The sequence below is a fragment of the Panthera leo genome, chromosome B3, assembly GCF_018350215.1.
Source record: "Panthera leo isolate Ple1 chromosome B3, P.leo_Ple1_pat1.1, whole genome shotgun sequence".
NCBI classification, from domain to species: Eukaryota; Metazoa; Chordata; class Mammalia; order Carnivora; family Felidae; genus Panthera; species Panthera leo.
The window spans coordinates 50497293-50512021 of record NC_056684.1 but is presented as its reverse complement, the minus strand read 5'-3'; the positions used below and the strand labels follow the sequence as shown (position 1 = coordinate 50512021).

Genomic DNA, 14729 nt, shown 5'->3' with positions numbered 1-14729 from the left:
AATAATATACGCATAATTGGTATCCCAGAGGAGGAAGAGAGAGGGAAGGGTGCTGAAGGGGTACTTGAACAAATTATAGCTGAGAACTTCCCTGAACTGGGGAAGGAAAAAGGCATTGAAATCCAAGAGGCACAGAGAACTCCCTTCAGACGTAACTTGAATCGATCTTCTGCACGACATATCATAGTGAAACTGGCAAAATACAAGGATAAAGAGAAAATTCTGAAAGCAGCAAGGGATAAACGTGCCCTCACATATAAAGGGAGACCTATAAGACTCGTGACTGATCTCTCCTTTGAAACTTGGCAGGCCAGAAAGGCTTGGCACGATATCTACAGTGTGCTAAACAGAAAAAATATGCAGCCGAGAATCCTTTATCCAGCAAGTCTGTCATTTAGAATAGAAGGAGAGATAAAGGTCTTCCCAAACAAACAAAAACTGAAGGAATTTGTCACCACGAAACCAGCCCTACAAGAGATCCTAAGGGGGATCCTGTGAGACAAAGTACCAGAGACATCACTACAAGCATAAAACATACAGACATCACAATGACTCTAAACCCATATCTTTCTATAATAACACTGAATGTAAATGGATTAAATGCGCCAACTAAAAGACATAGGGTATCAGAATGGATAAAAAAACAAGACCCATCTATTTGCTGTCTACAAGAGACTCATTTTAGATCTGAGGACACCTTTAGATTGAGAGTGAGGGGATGGAGAACTATCTATCATGCTCCTGGAAGCCAAAAGAAAGCTGGAGTAGCCATACTTATATCAGACAAACTAGACTTTAAATTAAAGGCTGTAACAAGAGATGAAGAAGGGCATTATATAATAATCACAGGGTCTATCCACCAGGAAGAGCTAACTATTATAAATGTCTATGCGCCAAATACCCGAGCCCCCAGATATATAAAACAATTACTCATAAACATAAGCAACCTTATTGATAAGAATGTGGTCATTGCAGGGGACTTTAACACCCCACTTACAGAAATGGATAGATCATCTAGACACACAGTCAATAAAGAAACAAGGGCCCTGAATGATACATTGGATCAGATGGACTTGACAGATATATTTAGAACTCTGCATCCCAAAGCAACAGAATATACTTTCTTCTCGAGTGCACATGGAACATTCTCCAAGATAGATCATATACTGGGTCACAAAACAGCCCTTCATAAGTTTACAAGAATTGAAATTATACCATGCATACTTTCAGACCACAATGCTATGAAGCTTGAAATCAACCACAGGAAAAAGTCTGGAAAACCTCCAAAAGCATGGAGGTTAAAGAACACCCTACTAACGAATGAGTGGGTCAACCAGGCAATTAGAGAAGAAATTAAAACATATATGGAAACAAACGAAAATGAAAATACAACAATCCAAACGCTTTGGGATGCAGCGAAGGCAGTCCTGAGAGGAAAATACATTGCAATCCAGGCCTATCTCAAGAAACAAGAAAAATCCCAAATACAAAATCTAACAGCACACCTAAAGGAAATAGAAGCAGAACAGCAAAGGCAGCCTAAACCCAGCAGAAGAAGAGAAATAATAAAGATCAGAGCAGAAATAAACAATATAGAATCTAAAAAAACTGTAGAGCAGATCAACGAAACCAAGAGTTGGTTTTTTGAAAAAATAAACAAAATTGACAAACCTCTAGCCAGGCTTCTCAAAAAGAAAAGGGAGATGACCCAAATAGATAAAATCATGAATGAAAATGGAATGATTACAACCAATCCCTCAGAGATACAAACAATTATCAGGGAATACTATGAAAAATTATATGCCAGCAAATTGGACAACCTGGAAGAAATGGACAAATTTCTAAACACCCACACTCTTCCAAAACTCAATCAGGAGGAAATAGAAAGCTTGAACAGACCCATAACCAGCGAAGAAATTGAATCGGTTATCAAAAATCTCCCAACAAATAAGAGTCCAGGACCAGATGGCTTCCCAGGGGAGTTCTACCAGACATTTAAAGCAGAGATAATACCTATCCTTCTCAAGCTATTCCAACAAATAGAAAGGGAAGGAAAACTTCCAGACTCATTCTATGAAGCCAGTATTACTTTGATTCCTAAACCAGACAGAGACCCAGTAAAAAAAGAGAACTTCAGGCCAATATCCCTGATGAATATGGATGCAAAAATTCTTAATAAGATACTAGCAAATCGAATTCAACAGCATATAAAAAGAATTATTCACCATGATCAAGTGGGATTCATTCCTGGGATGCAGGGCTGGTTCAACATTCGCAAATCGATCAACGTGATACATCACATTAACAAAAAAAAAGAGAAGAACCATATGATCCTGTCAATCGATGCAGAAAAGGCCTTTGACAAAATCCAGCACCCTTTCTTAATAAAAACCCTTGAGAAAGTCGGGATAGAAGGAACATACTTAAAGATCATAAAGGCCATTTATGAAAAGCCCACAGCTAACATCATCCTCAACGGGGAAAAACTGAGAGCTTTTTCCCTGAGATCAGGAACACGACAGGGATGCCCACTGTCACCGCTCTTGTTTAACATAGTGCTGGAAGTTCTAGCATCAGCAATCAGACAACAAAAGGAAATCAAAGGCATCAAAATTGGCAAAGATGAAGTCAAGCTTTCGCTTTTTGCAGATGACATGATATTATACATGGAAAATCCGACAGACTCCACCAAAAGTCTGCTAGAACTGATACATGAATTCAGCAAAGTTGCAGGATACAAAATCAATGTGCAGAAATCAGTTGCATTCTTATACACTAACAATGAAGCAACAGAAAGACAAATGAAGAAACTGATCCCATTCACAATTGCACCAAGAAGCATAAAATACCTAGGAATAAATCTAACCAAAGATGTAAAAGATCTGTATGCTGAAAACTATAGAAAGCTTATGCAGGTAATTGAAGAAGATATAAAGAAATGGAAAGACATTCCCTGCTCATGGATTGGAAGAATAAATATTGTCAAAATGTCAATACTACCCAAAGCTATCTACACATTCAATGCAATCCCAATCAAAATCGCACCAGCATTCTTCTCGAAACTAGAACAAGCAATCCTAAAATTCATATGGAACCACAAAAGGCCCCGAATAGCCAAAGTAATTTTGAAGAAGAAGACCAAAGCAGGAGGCATCACAATCCCAGACTTTAGCCTCTACTACAAAGCTGTCATCATCAAGACAGCATGGTATTGGCATAAAAACAGACACATAGACCAATGGAATAGAATAGAAACCCCAGAACTAGACCCACAAACGTATGGCCAACTCATCTTTGACAAAGCAGGAAAGAACATCCAATGGAAAAAAGACAGTCTCTTTAACAAATGGTGCTGGGAGAACTGGACAGCAACATGCAGAAGGTTGAAACTAGACCACTTTCTCACACCATTCACAAAAATAAACTCAAAATGGATAAAGGACCTGAATGTGAGACAGGAAACCATCAAAACCTTAGAGGAGCAAGCAGGAAAAGACCTCTCTGACCTCAGCCGTAGCAATCTCTTACTCGGCACATCCCCAAAGGCAAGGGAATTAAAAGCAAAAGTGAATTACTGGGACCTTATGAAGATAAAAAGCTTCTGCACAGCAAAGGAAACAACCAACAAAACTAAAAGGCAACCAACGGAATGGGAAAAGATATTTGCAAATGACACATCGGACAAAGGGCTAGTATCCAAAATCTATAAAGAGCTCATCAAACTCCACACCCGAAAAACAAATAACCCAGTGAAGAAATGGGCAGAAAACATGAATAGACACTTCTCTAAAGAAGACATCCGGATGGCCAACAGGCACATGAAAAGATGTTCAACGTCGCTCCTTATCAGGGAAATACAAATCAAAACCACACTCAGATACCACCTCACGCCAGTCAGAGTGGCCAAAATGAAGAAATCAGGAGACTATAGATGCTGGAGAGGATGTGGAGAAACAGGAACCCTCTTGCACTGTTGGTGGGAATGCAAATTGGTGCAGCCGCTCTGGAAAGCAGTGTGGAGGTTCCTCAGAAAATTAAAAATAGACCTACCCTATGACCCAGCAATAGCACTGCTAGGAATTTATCCAAGGGATACAGGAGTACTGATGCATAGGGGCACCTGTACCCCAATGTTTATAGCGGCACTCTCAACAATAGCCAAATTATGGAAAGAGCCTAAATGTCCATCAACTGATGAATGGATAAAGAAATTGTGGTTTATATACACAATGGAATACTACGTGGCAATGAGAAAAAATGAAATATGGCCTTTTGTAGCAACATGGATGGAACTGGAGAGTGTGATGCTAAGTGAAATAAGCCATACAGAGAAAGACAGATACCATATGGTTTCACTCTTATGTGGATCCTGAGAAACATAACAGAAGCCCATGGGGGAGGGGAAGGAAAAAAAAAAAAAAAAAAAGAGGTTAGAGTGGGAGAGAGCCAAAGCATAAGAGACTGTTAAAAACTGAGAACAAACTGAGGGTTGATGGGGGGTGGGAGGGAGGGCAGGGTGGGTGATGGGTATTGAGGAGGGCACCTTTTGGGATGAGCACTGGGTGTTGTATGGAAACCAATTTGACAGTAAATTTCATATATTTAAAAAAAAAAAAAAATAGCATTGACATTTTAGCTGGAACAGTACAAGTTACATATTTAATAAGAACACAGGAAAATTAACTGTTAAAATGTACATTCTTCTTTTCCTTTTGAAATACTGTTACCAAAGTTTCTACATAGATTAAATCATCTTCAATTAAAAAGGAAGCTTAACTCAAAAAAAATTGTTTAACAATTGCCAAAATTTTTAAATTTTTGATTTTTTAAATTTCAGTTAAAAGAGGAACACAGAGGAAAGTATCTGCAACATATAAAATTAGAAAATTGTTAAATTCCCACTGATTTCCTTAAGAAAAGCCCCCCCTTTTTACTCAATCTGTATCTCTACCTCAGCAGCTCAATAAAAATTCATCCGGTGATAAGCAGATCAGTCACCACTCTTATATCCACTTTTCTACTTTCAGAAATAGACTATTTTCTTTGGTCCATGCTTATTCTTATATTTATTTGCCTATAAAGTTGTTATGATTATAATTTTAATAAAACATCTAGAGGGAGAGGAGATAAACATGGTTTGCCATCTTGAATCCAAGTCCCTTATGTTCTTCAAACTCTCTTTTATCTTCCATTATACTTTTATTTTTATTTTTATTTTTTAATGTTTTTATTTATTTTTGAGACAGAGAGAGACAGAGCATGAACGGGGGAGGGGCAGAGAGAGAGGGAGACACAGAATCGGAAGCAGGCTCCAGGCTCTGAGCCATCAGCCCAGAGCCTGACGCGGGGCTCGAACTCACAGACTGCAAGATTGTGACCTGAGCTGAAGTCGGACGCCTAACTGACTGAGCCACCCAGGCGCCCCTTCCATTATACTTTTAGGGTTTCATTGGCATTCTCAGGTTCCATTCTGCTTCTGGAATTCTGGTTTCCCTTAGTTTTGTCTTAGGCTTTCTTACCATCTCACATTTCGCACTCTCTCTGGGTGAATTATCTATTCCCATCACTTCAGGTAGCACCCATATGATGTTGGAATCCCAGACCAATTCACTGAGCTCTACATTTCCATACACAACTGGCTATTAGATGTCTCTACCTAAATGACTTGCAAGACTTCACACTCTTCATATTCACAATGAAGCAAAACATCTGCCTGCCTTAGTTTTCTATTCTCAGTGAATGGTATCATCACCAATGAGTTTCCCAAGTTATTCTTGACATCACACTTTCTCTCACTGCCCCCATGTTCAGTACTCACTATACCAGATGTGTTCTCTGAACAAGCAGCATCAGCATTGTCCAGGAAACGTGTTAGAAATGCAAGCTCTTGAACCTTAGCCTGGACCTACTGAACCCATATCTCTGGAAGTGGGGCCAGAAGTCTGTTATTTAAACCAGCTCTGTAAGTGGTCCTACTGCAAGCTCAGGTTGGAGAAGCACTTCCCTGGAAGACTCTAAGACTGGGTACTTGCCCAACTTTCTTACTTCTCGCTTGTGATTAAAAGTTTTTTTAATAAGTAATAACCCCCTTTATCAATGCCAAGGCTTTTTTTGCCTTAAGGTTTTATTAACTACATGTATTTATTAACACAAAATATTTACATAGCAAATATCAACATTTTGGTCATTATTCATCTGGTAAATCTTTTTTCCATCCATTTACTTTTAACCTTTCTATGTCCTTATGCTGTTTTTGTCTTTTAAATTGTATGACCATCTATGTGATTTAACTAGAGGGCTCGGTCTCAATTGAGATTATGGTTTTAGTCAGATTTATCTCAACTATGTTATTCTGTGCTTTCTATTTGCCCCATTTATTTTGTCTCCTTTGGATTAAATAACATTATTTTTCTTTTCCAAATTGGAAGTTCTGTATTCTATTTCTTTTATTTTGATTTCTTCTATCTGTTCTTTTAGCAGCTACCCTGGAAATATGTACATCTAGCTTTTTTTTTTTTTTTTTTTTGTACATCTAGCTTAAAGCCTAAAGTTATTCAACATCTTTACCCACCTATAGAACAAGAACATGTGGAATCTGATCACTACACTATCCTATGTGATTGTTGACTAGAATTGACATATTTATAGATTGTGTGTATATATGGCGGTGGGGGGTGGGAGGTATATATAAACATTATTGTCTTCTAATCTATATTTATTTGCATTTTCTGAAACGTTGCTGGTTTTGTTCAATATTCCTTCTTACATCTCAGCTCTTCTGTATGAAATCATTGTTTTTCTTACTGAAGAATGTCATTTACAATTCTGGTGCTTATAGAGGGTCTATGGGCAGTGAACATTCTTAGTATTTGTCTTAAGTACTTACTTAAATAGTTAGCATTATATTAATACTTATTAATACTTAGATACTTAAGTACTAATTACTTAAATACTTACTAAATGCTTAACATTTGTCTAAAATACCTATTGTGACCTTATTTTTTTAAAAGACATTTTCGCTAGAGATACAATTCTAAGTTGGCATATATTTTCTCTCAGCTTTTTGAAGATATTTCATTGCTGTCTAGTTTCCATTTTACTGTTGAGAAGTCAGCTTAATTACATTCCTTTATAAATCTGCTTTTTCCCACTAACTCCTTTCAGGATTTTCTTTTTCTCTGGCATTCTCTGGCATTGTCTGTTTCAACATCAGGCCTCCAGGTATCTATTTCCTTTCATGTATCCTGGGATTCATTGGGATTCCTGAATCTTAGGATTTATGCCTATTGATGACATCATACTTTGGGGGAAAAATGAAATACTGAGTCAAAGCAATTTTGTGCCCCTTTGATCAACTTGGAAGCAGAAATGCTAAGTCCACAGTCATTCCCAAGTCTACTCAAAGCAAAAGTCATTGTTTGGGGCATAATGGACCAAGCCTAGTAAACTAATAACTTCCAGCAGATTAAACCAAGATTTGCTAAGTATGCAATAGCTGAAATATAGATACTGCCTAAAAAGTATCTCACAGATGCAGGCTAAGTTTTGCATCTTGAAGGAACAGAATTCTAGAAAATTCAAATCATCTTGGAAAAGAAAGACCAAACCAGACTCTTTGGCTCTTTAATAATCATATTTGCAGGGTCATACAGCTAAATTCATCTATCATCAAGAATATGCCCATTAACCTTAGTTTCTTTTTTGGAGCTAGACTACTGTGGGCAAAAACCTCAAGCTGGAACTCAATTACTTTCCAGAGCTATTTCTCATTTAGCTATTAATTTTCTCAATTCTCCAAGTAGACTCAGAAAAATAAAAAATTGCCATCTCCCAAATTCTCTAGACTGGGAATGGGAGTCCTAGCATATGAAAGCTACTAGCAATTGTTAAAAAAAGAATGTACCAGTGCATTTCACTTTAGCCTCATCCAAAGTTCAATCTCTCTAGGTTTAACAATTATGTCTTTGCTATAAGCTATGAGAACAGCTTTGCTATCTGTTTCACTAGCATTTTGTTAAACTATTAAGTTTCTACAAGGTGGACACTCATTATTCTTTTCGTTCTCAGAGCCATGTAATTTCTTCTCAGATTAAAAACAAAAAGGAGCGGTTCTCTTGTTTCAGCCTGTAATCCAATCCCTGATTCACAAATGCATGCTGAATTGATTCTGCATTCCTGGGTTTACTTTGGCAAATAACTCTTCAGCTGAGCCCAGTAGATCTTCCATCAGTGAGGCTTTTCTCTTACAGCTTAGTTCTATTTCATTGGAATAAAGCTTGCTTCCATGAAACTGCACCCAAATCACAGTCTATTTCCCCTTTTTCCCATCATCCCACTTACCACTGAGTCCTCTCTTCTGTTTCTTCTATAATGATATCAGACGAGTGTATTACATAAGGAGTATAACTATTGAGTTGTTGTACAAAACTATGAAGGCTTGGATAGTTTGCTTAAGAGCTCAAAGTGAGTTACAACTTGAAAAAAGACAAGCACCCAGACTTTTCCGTTTTCAGATTCTATAACAGGTGGCATTTGCCAGTATCTTTTACACAGGGAGGCTGCCACAAGGCCTGATACACAAGTTGGGGTGTTTATTCTGATCTTAATCCGGAAAAAAAAGAGTATTAAATTGGGAAACATAGTACTGATCACATTCCTTGGGATCATCACACAAATTACCATTCAAGATCAAAATTTTCCTATATGTAAAAGGAACATGATAATCACTAAGATTTCCTTCAACTCCCGAATTCTGTACCCCATTAATTGGTTTTAAAAAGGTAGAGAGAATACAGATGGTTACAAAGTTGCACACATCTTACGTACCCATTTTCAGCAGCACTAACGACATAGGGCTGTTTAGAGAAGTCCCTCGCTTTTGCCAAACATGTTACAGAAGCCGAATGACCAAACAGAAGTTCTTTAGCTGAAATCTGAAAATGATCAGGGTAAGCTTTTAAACAGTTATAAACTTCTTAAGAATATAAACATCATTTTATGTGGCTATTCATAATTCTGATTAGAAAATCCTGTTATATTATGTTTTTGCTCTACATACGTTTTAGGAAAACTGATTTATGCCACATGGAAATCCACAGAATAAAAAAAATCTATTTTTTAATGTTTATTTATTTTTGAGAAAGAGAGAGAGAGAGAGAGAGCACAATTGGGGTTGGCGCAGTGAGAGAGGGAGACACAGAATCCGAAGCAGGCTCCAGGCTCTGAGCTGTCAGCACAGAGACCCATCTGGGGCCTAAACCCATGAACTGTGAGATCATGACCTGAGCCTAAGTTGGCACTCAACCAACTGAGCCACCCAGGCACCCCTAAAAAAATATCCAGATACAGGAATTGTGTTGTACACATTTTTTGGTTTTTGTTTTCGGTTTTATATCCATCTTGACAACTAAACAATCACCAGACCTGTTTTACATCTAGGTTTTGAATACAAGTAAGTCAGTGTTGATGTTTATTATGCACAAAATGTGCCTCAAATGATAGCAGCATGTTAATGCGCAAATTTCAGAATGCAGAAATGAGTTTACAAAATAATACAAAGAAAACATTACCCTTTTTGTAATCATTATAACCTTACTGTAACCTTATGTGGCTTCTTGCCTCAGAAATAAAAACTAATAAAAACTAATTTTTCCACATTAAAAGTCAGATTTTAACTAAGCTCTTATTTAAAAACACCGATTTTTAAACATGAGTTTAAAAATATGGCATTGAAGGCTAATTCTTCCATTATCTCATGTGTGAAAGATGTCCAGTGCTCTTTGTTTTTATAAAACAAGATTGTGAAAATCAAATTACAAAACAGAAAACATGCAAGATCCCTTCAAATGGAGAAGAGGTTGTCAGTAGGGACTAAAAATTTAATTTGAATGACTAGAAAATTTGTAATAAAACTTGTCCTATGGGTAATAATCTATTTCCAAATTAATTCATATTCATTATGCTTTTTCTGAACTATGTAAACATATCCATAGATGATAACCAAATCATATCAATGAGTACAAATTATTTCAAAACACAGTTGTTCTCTGCCTTCATCTTATTTCTATCATAATCAGCAATACTTCTCTAAAAGATGTTAGATTAAATTTCTAAAGATGTTAGATTAAAGTTTTGTGGTTGGTTAGAACCATTTAAAACCCAAGTTCTTATTCCACCTTTTTCCTGGGAAATCCAGAAGGTCCCATCTCAGAAAATAACATACTGTCTTTCCCCATCATCACATTTGAGAACACATACCCCCAGGCATTTAACACCTTTCCATATATTACAGGCCAAATTAAGCAATGAATCAGGGCAAATCAAGGACATTCCCTCTCCTAGAGAAAATCCACTATGAATAAAACAGCATAAAGGAATTCCATTGCTTTGCATACGGAGTCCTCATTCTGCTACTAACTCCCACATGTAGTTGAATAAGCTCTGACTCTTCAGTATAATCTCTTCATTTTATCATATTCTGGAACTGCTGTGAGGAATAACAACAACAACAAAAATCCACCATCATACCTGCTCATTGTCATGATGAAATCCACGGCACCTTTACTTCCATTCATGGGCTCTACCTGTATGAAGCGTTGCCAACCCCGCCCAATGCCAAGAGCTTCCAATAGCACAAATGGGAACACACAACTTGCTGAGCATCCACCATATCCAGGCACTAGTGCAACTATGAACAGGGTCTCATCCCCCATTTCACAGATGAAGAAATCAAGGCTCAATGAATATGTCATTTGTTTGACATCAAAGTTGGTAAATATCAGAACTAGAACATGATCAATCTCTCCATTCTCTCCCTATACACAATATTGCTACTCTTCAGTTTGTCATTGTTGTGTTTCCTTCTGAGTATTAAATAGGAAGAAAAATAGAACACAGCAACACTCAGGGAATATATCTGGAAGGATGTTCAACTCACCTTTCTCTATGCTTAAAAGTGTTAAAAATACCAGAAAACACAAGTGAAGTAGTTCTTAGCATGAAACCTTGGAGAAGCTCCTCACTGGGAGACCCCATGAAGAGGTCTTTGGGAGTCTGACCCTGAGCTTGGGATGCATGTGTTGAGAAGCCCAGGACAGGGAGGTACTTATTCTCTAGCTTCCCGGTACCCTACAGTCCCACCACCCATGGACAGGGAAAAACTGAGATGTGTTTCTAATCCCCTAGTAAATACTTGGATGCTCCAAGATGTCCAAAACTTAAATCACCTCCTTTCCCTTCCTGTTCCTATTCTCTAATCATCTCTATTCCTTATACAAATACAGGATACCATCACACCACCAGTCCCACCCACCACTCAAACCCCAAATCTATAAGGTAACCTTGACTGTTCCTGCACATTTACCCACACTCCAATCATTTGCTCAGTTCCTCCCATTCTTTCTTCTTAGTATCTTCCCAGTTTTCGTCTCCTTTTCTTCCCCTCTGTCACTGACTTTGTTCATACTCAAAAACTTTCTTGCCTAAATTAACGTAGAGGCTCCTACCACAGTCACTGTCCTTTATCTCTTCTCCCTCTGCCGTCAGTATGCCCTTGACATTAATACCAAATGATAGTCTAAATCACAAATATAATAATATAGTATTATGTCATCTTCTTGCATAAATCATCTCAAAATCCCTTAATTTTGCCACTGCTTTTAATTAGCACATGGTGTTCTTGCTAGTTAATTTTTTTAAATATAAATCCCTCAGCCCTCAAGGTACTCAGAGTACCTTGTATTATCACATAAATGCACAGCATTAGCCAATATCCTTCCTTTACTGCACTGCAGCCCCTTTGATGGCCAGCACCAAGTCTTCTCGTTCGTGTTTGAACCGAGGTACACAGCGTACTGCCTAACTTATATGTAGTCAATAAATGCATGTTGAATAAATGCTGAATAAATACAAGGAGCGTATGTAAAAAGATACAAATGCTAGGATTCCAAATTTCTTAAGCTTATTGCATCCTACCTATTATATAACACAACTACTCCAGCCAGAAACCACTATACTGAAATATTAAAAACAGTAGCAAGACATTTGAAGCCATTTAGAAGTGTGAGTTTAAACTCTAAGAGATAATACATGTGGTGGGCCACTTTTTTCAAAGCTCAACTGTTGCAATAAGACCAGTTCCTTCTTTCTAGGATGTTCATAAACATTGAGCTGAGCTGCTCTGCTATGCAGTTCTTGGCAGTCCTGCAGTGTAACTCTTCTGTGATGGGAGATGTTAATTAATTACACTATAAAATAGAATTACAATTAATTGTTAATTTAGGTTTTAAAGTGACAAACTTTAAAGGCTAAAAATAGTCTTTGATCTTTAAAAGGCTTCTTAATGAGGGCAGTATACTTTAAGTACATCATTAGTTTAAATGTTCAAATTGGGTCTAGAGGCTGCTAGCACTAAGCAAATATCTATTCCAATATGTTAAATGTTTATGACTTGGGACAGGGACAATTAATTGCCAATCAATGGGCCAAAACCTAGGTGAGGTCAGGTTCTGAGATAGGAAGACGACAATAGTAAAGTGGATTTAGAGCTTTTTGATGTGATCTTTAAAAATCACATGCAAGCAGAGACTAAAAGAATAGCAAGAAGGCCAAACTGACAGAAACACCCAGATAATTAAGATATTACTCATTTAGTTAATAGCGGTTTTCAAGGGTGCCCTTTGTTTAGATTAACGAGCCATAATTTTTAGAATTATACTTATATGTCTGTAGTTCAGTTACTTAAACATATAATTCAGGATGTAAAATGGTAACACTCAGCACAGCTTCAAGGGTGATAACACTTAGCTGGTAGCTAAGATTAGCAATATTCATAATAAAATTTTCAAATAGGATCTTGATCCATCATATAGTACTTCATTTTCTCCAAATTCAGAAGTAAAACCAATTTATTACTTCAGTAATCACCTACTTAACAATCATGCAAAACGTCCACTGTCATTGCAGGAAGAATCAAATTGTGTTTATATTGGGAGTGCTTTCTGTTTCAATGTTAATCACTTTCACTAACCTTTAGTTCAGGTGAGAGATTCCAGAGACAGAGCTGACCTTCTTGACTTCCAGTCACAATGGTTTGCTGGTCATCAGTGATCATGATGGCAGTGATGCTGTGCGGAGGGGCCTTCTTCCCCCAGAGTGCCACTGCCTGCAGGGAGCACCTCATGCTGACAGAATCTTGAACAAACAGAGAAGGGAAGTGGACACAGTCATCATTCAAAAATTTGGGAAGACTGATCATGTCACAAAGTGAACTCACCATGATCTAAACTCTGGGATGTATTCTCCCAGAGATGGGGAAAAGGGTGCTTCCCTGTCAATTAGAGGAGAAGGCACTCATTAGGCATTGAAATTACCATGCTCAGTATTAATCCATCAAAGAGACATGACTTTTATCCCAATTTGTGACTTTATTTATTTATTTTTTTAAAGTAGGATCCACGCCCAGCAAGGAGCCCAGTGCAGGGCTCAAACTCACAACCCTGAAATTAAGACCTGAGAGCCAAGATCAAGCGTCAGCCTTCTAACCAGCTGAGCCACCCAGGTGCCCTTCAGTTAGTAACTATTAATGCAGACAAAGAGAAGGATAGGAATAATCTACCCACTCCACACACAGCTCTGACTACGGGTGATCCTGACTTGCTCCAAAGCCCAGCTAGGCCTCTTAAGAAGAATAGAGCTGGCTACACACTATAATACGAAGACAGCTTTGCATACTTTTTCCCCCAAAACGTCATCACTTCACCTAAGTAACAAATATCTGAACTTTGTAATTAAGAAGTAAATCTTTCCTATAAAAAACAGTCTTTTCTAGTCTTCAAAGATTCATGCATGATTGTCCTGATTTCTGTCATATTCATGTTCTGTTTTTAGTTCACTTATTTTTGTATTTGATATCTTTCTCAATAAGAATTTTCATGAAATTACTACCTTCATGTACAAGTTACAAGGGTTAAGATGAATAAGCAATTATCAAAAAAAGCTTGCCTGTATATCCCCCCAAATGATCTCAAATATCACCTAGGGATATGTGCATTACTGTTTGTGCCACACTGAGTTAAATGTTTCCCCCAAATAGGCATTCTTTTCTGAAATAACAAATAATTTGGTGATTAATCATGCTATAAGTCTTTAGAGTAGATTAGTATGTTTCCTCTTATGACTTCATAGTATCTAACTAGTCTTATTAAAAATGTCAAAGATAAGAGAGGGAAAAAGATGCCAAACTTACTTCCCACATTTGGCTTAAGAAAGTTAACAAAATGAAAAACCTTCTGTCCTGCAGGGCTTCTGGTACTGAAGCATAAACAGGACAAGTGCCAATATAAGTTATTAAAATTTATGGTACATATTCTTTGTAATGTTTAATTACACATAGGCTCACACACATATAAACAGGGGTATGCACTACACTATGAACACAAATTCAATGTAGGCAGTGCTTAACCCATAAACTGGTTCCTTTCAAAAATTTACTTATAGTTCAGCTGTTTGGAATTCAATACCTACTTCCTGATGGTTCACTTTTTAGGTCCGTACACAAGTGGCCTGTACTATTCTTACCACAGGCCCCAGGGACCATGAAACTAAGATTTCTATGCGAAATATCTGGAACTTTGTAATTCAGACTACCAGAACCACACATATTAATAACATTACTAAGCTAACCAAAGATTTCTGATTTCAATAACACTGTAATCTGAACTTGGACTTCT

General features: G+C 37.4%; 1 protein-coding gene across 1 annotated transcript in view; it reads right to left on the bottom strand.

Annotated features, from left to right (window-relative positions):
• The window catches only part of WDR72 (WD repeat domain 72), a 210523-nt gene extending 197343 nt beyond the window's left edge, over positions 1 to 13180 (bottom strand). The window contains exons 1-2 of the mRNA XM_042941975.1: positions 13028 to 13180; positions 8827 to 8933 (exon numbers count right to left, since the gene is read on the bottom strand). Coding sequence (XP_042797909.1) covers positions 8827 to 8933; positions 13028 to 13180 — 260 coding nt within the window. The remainder of the gene's footprint in view (positions 1 to 8826; positions 8934 to 13027) is intronic.
• Positions 13181 to 14729: the final 1549 nt, after the last annotated feature.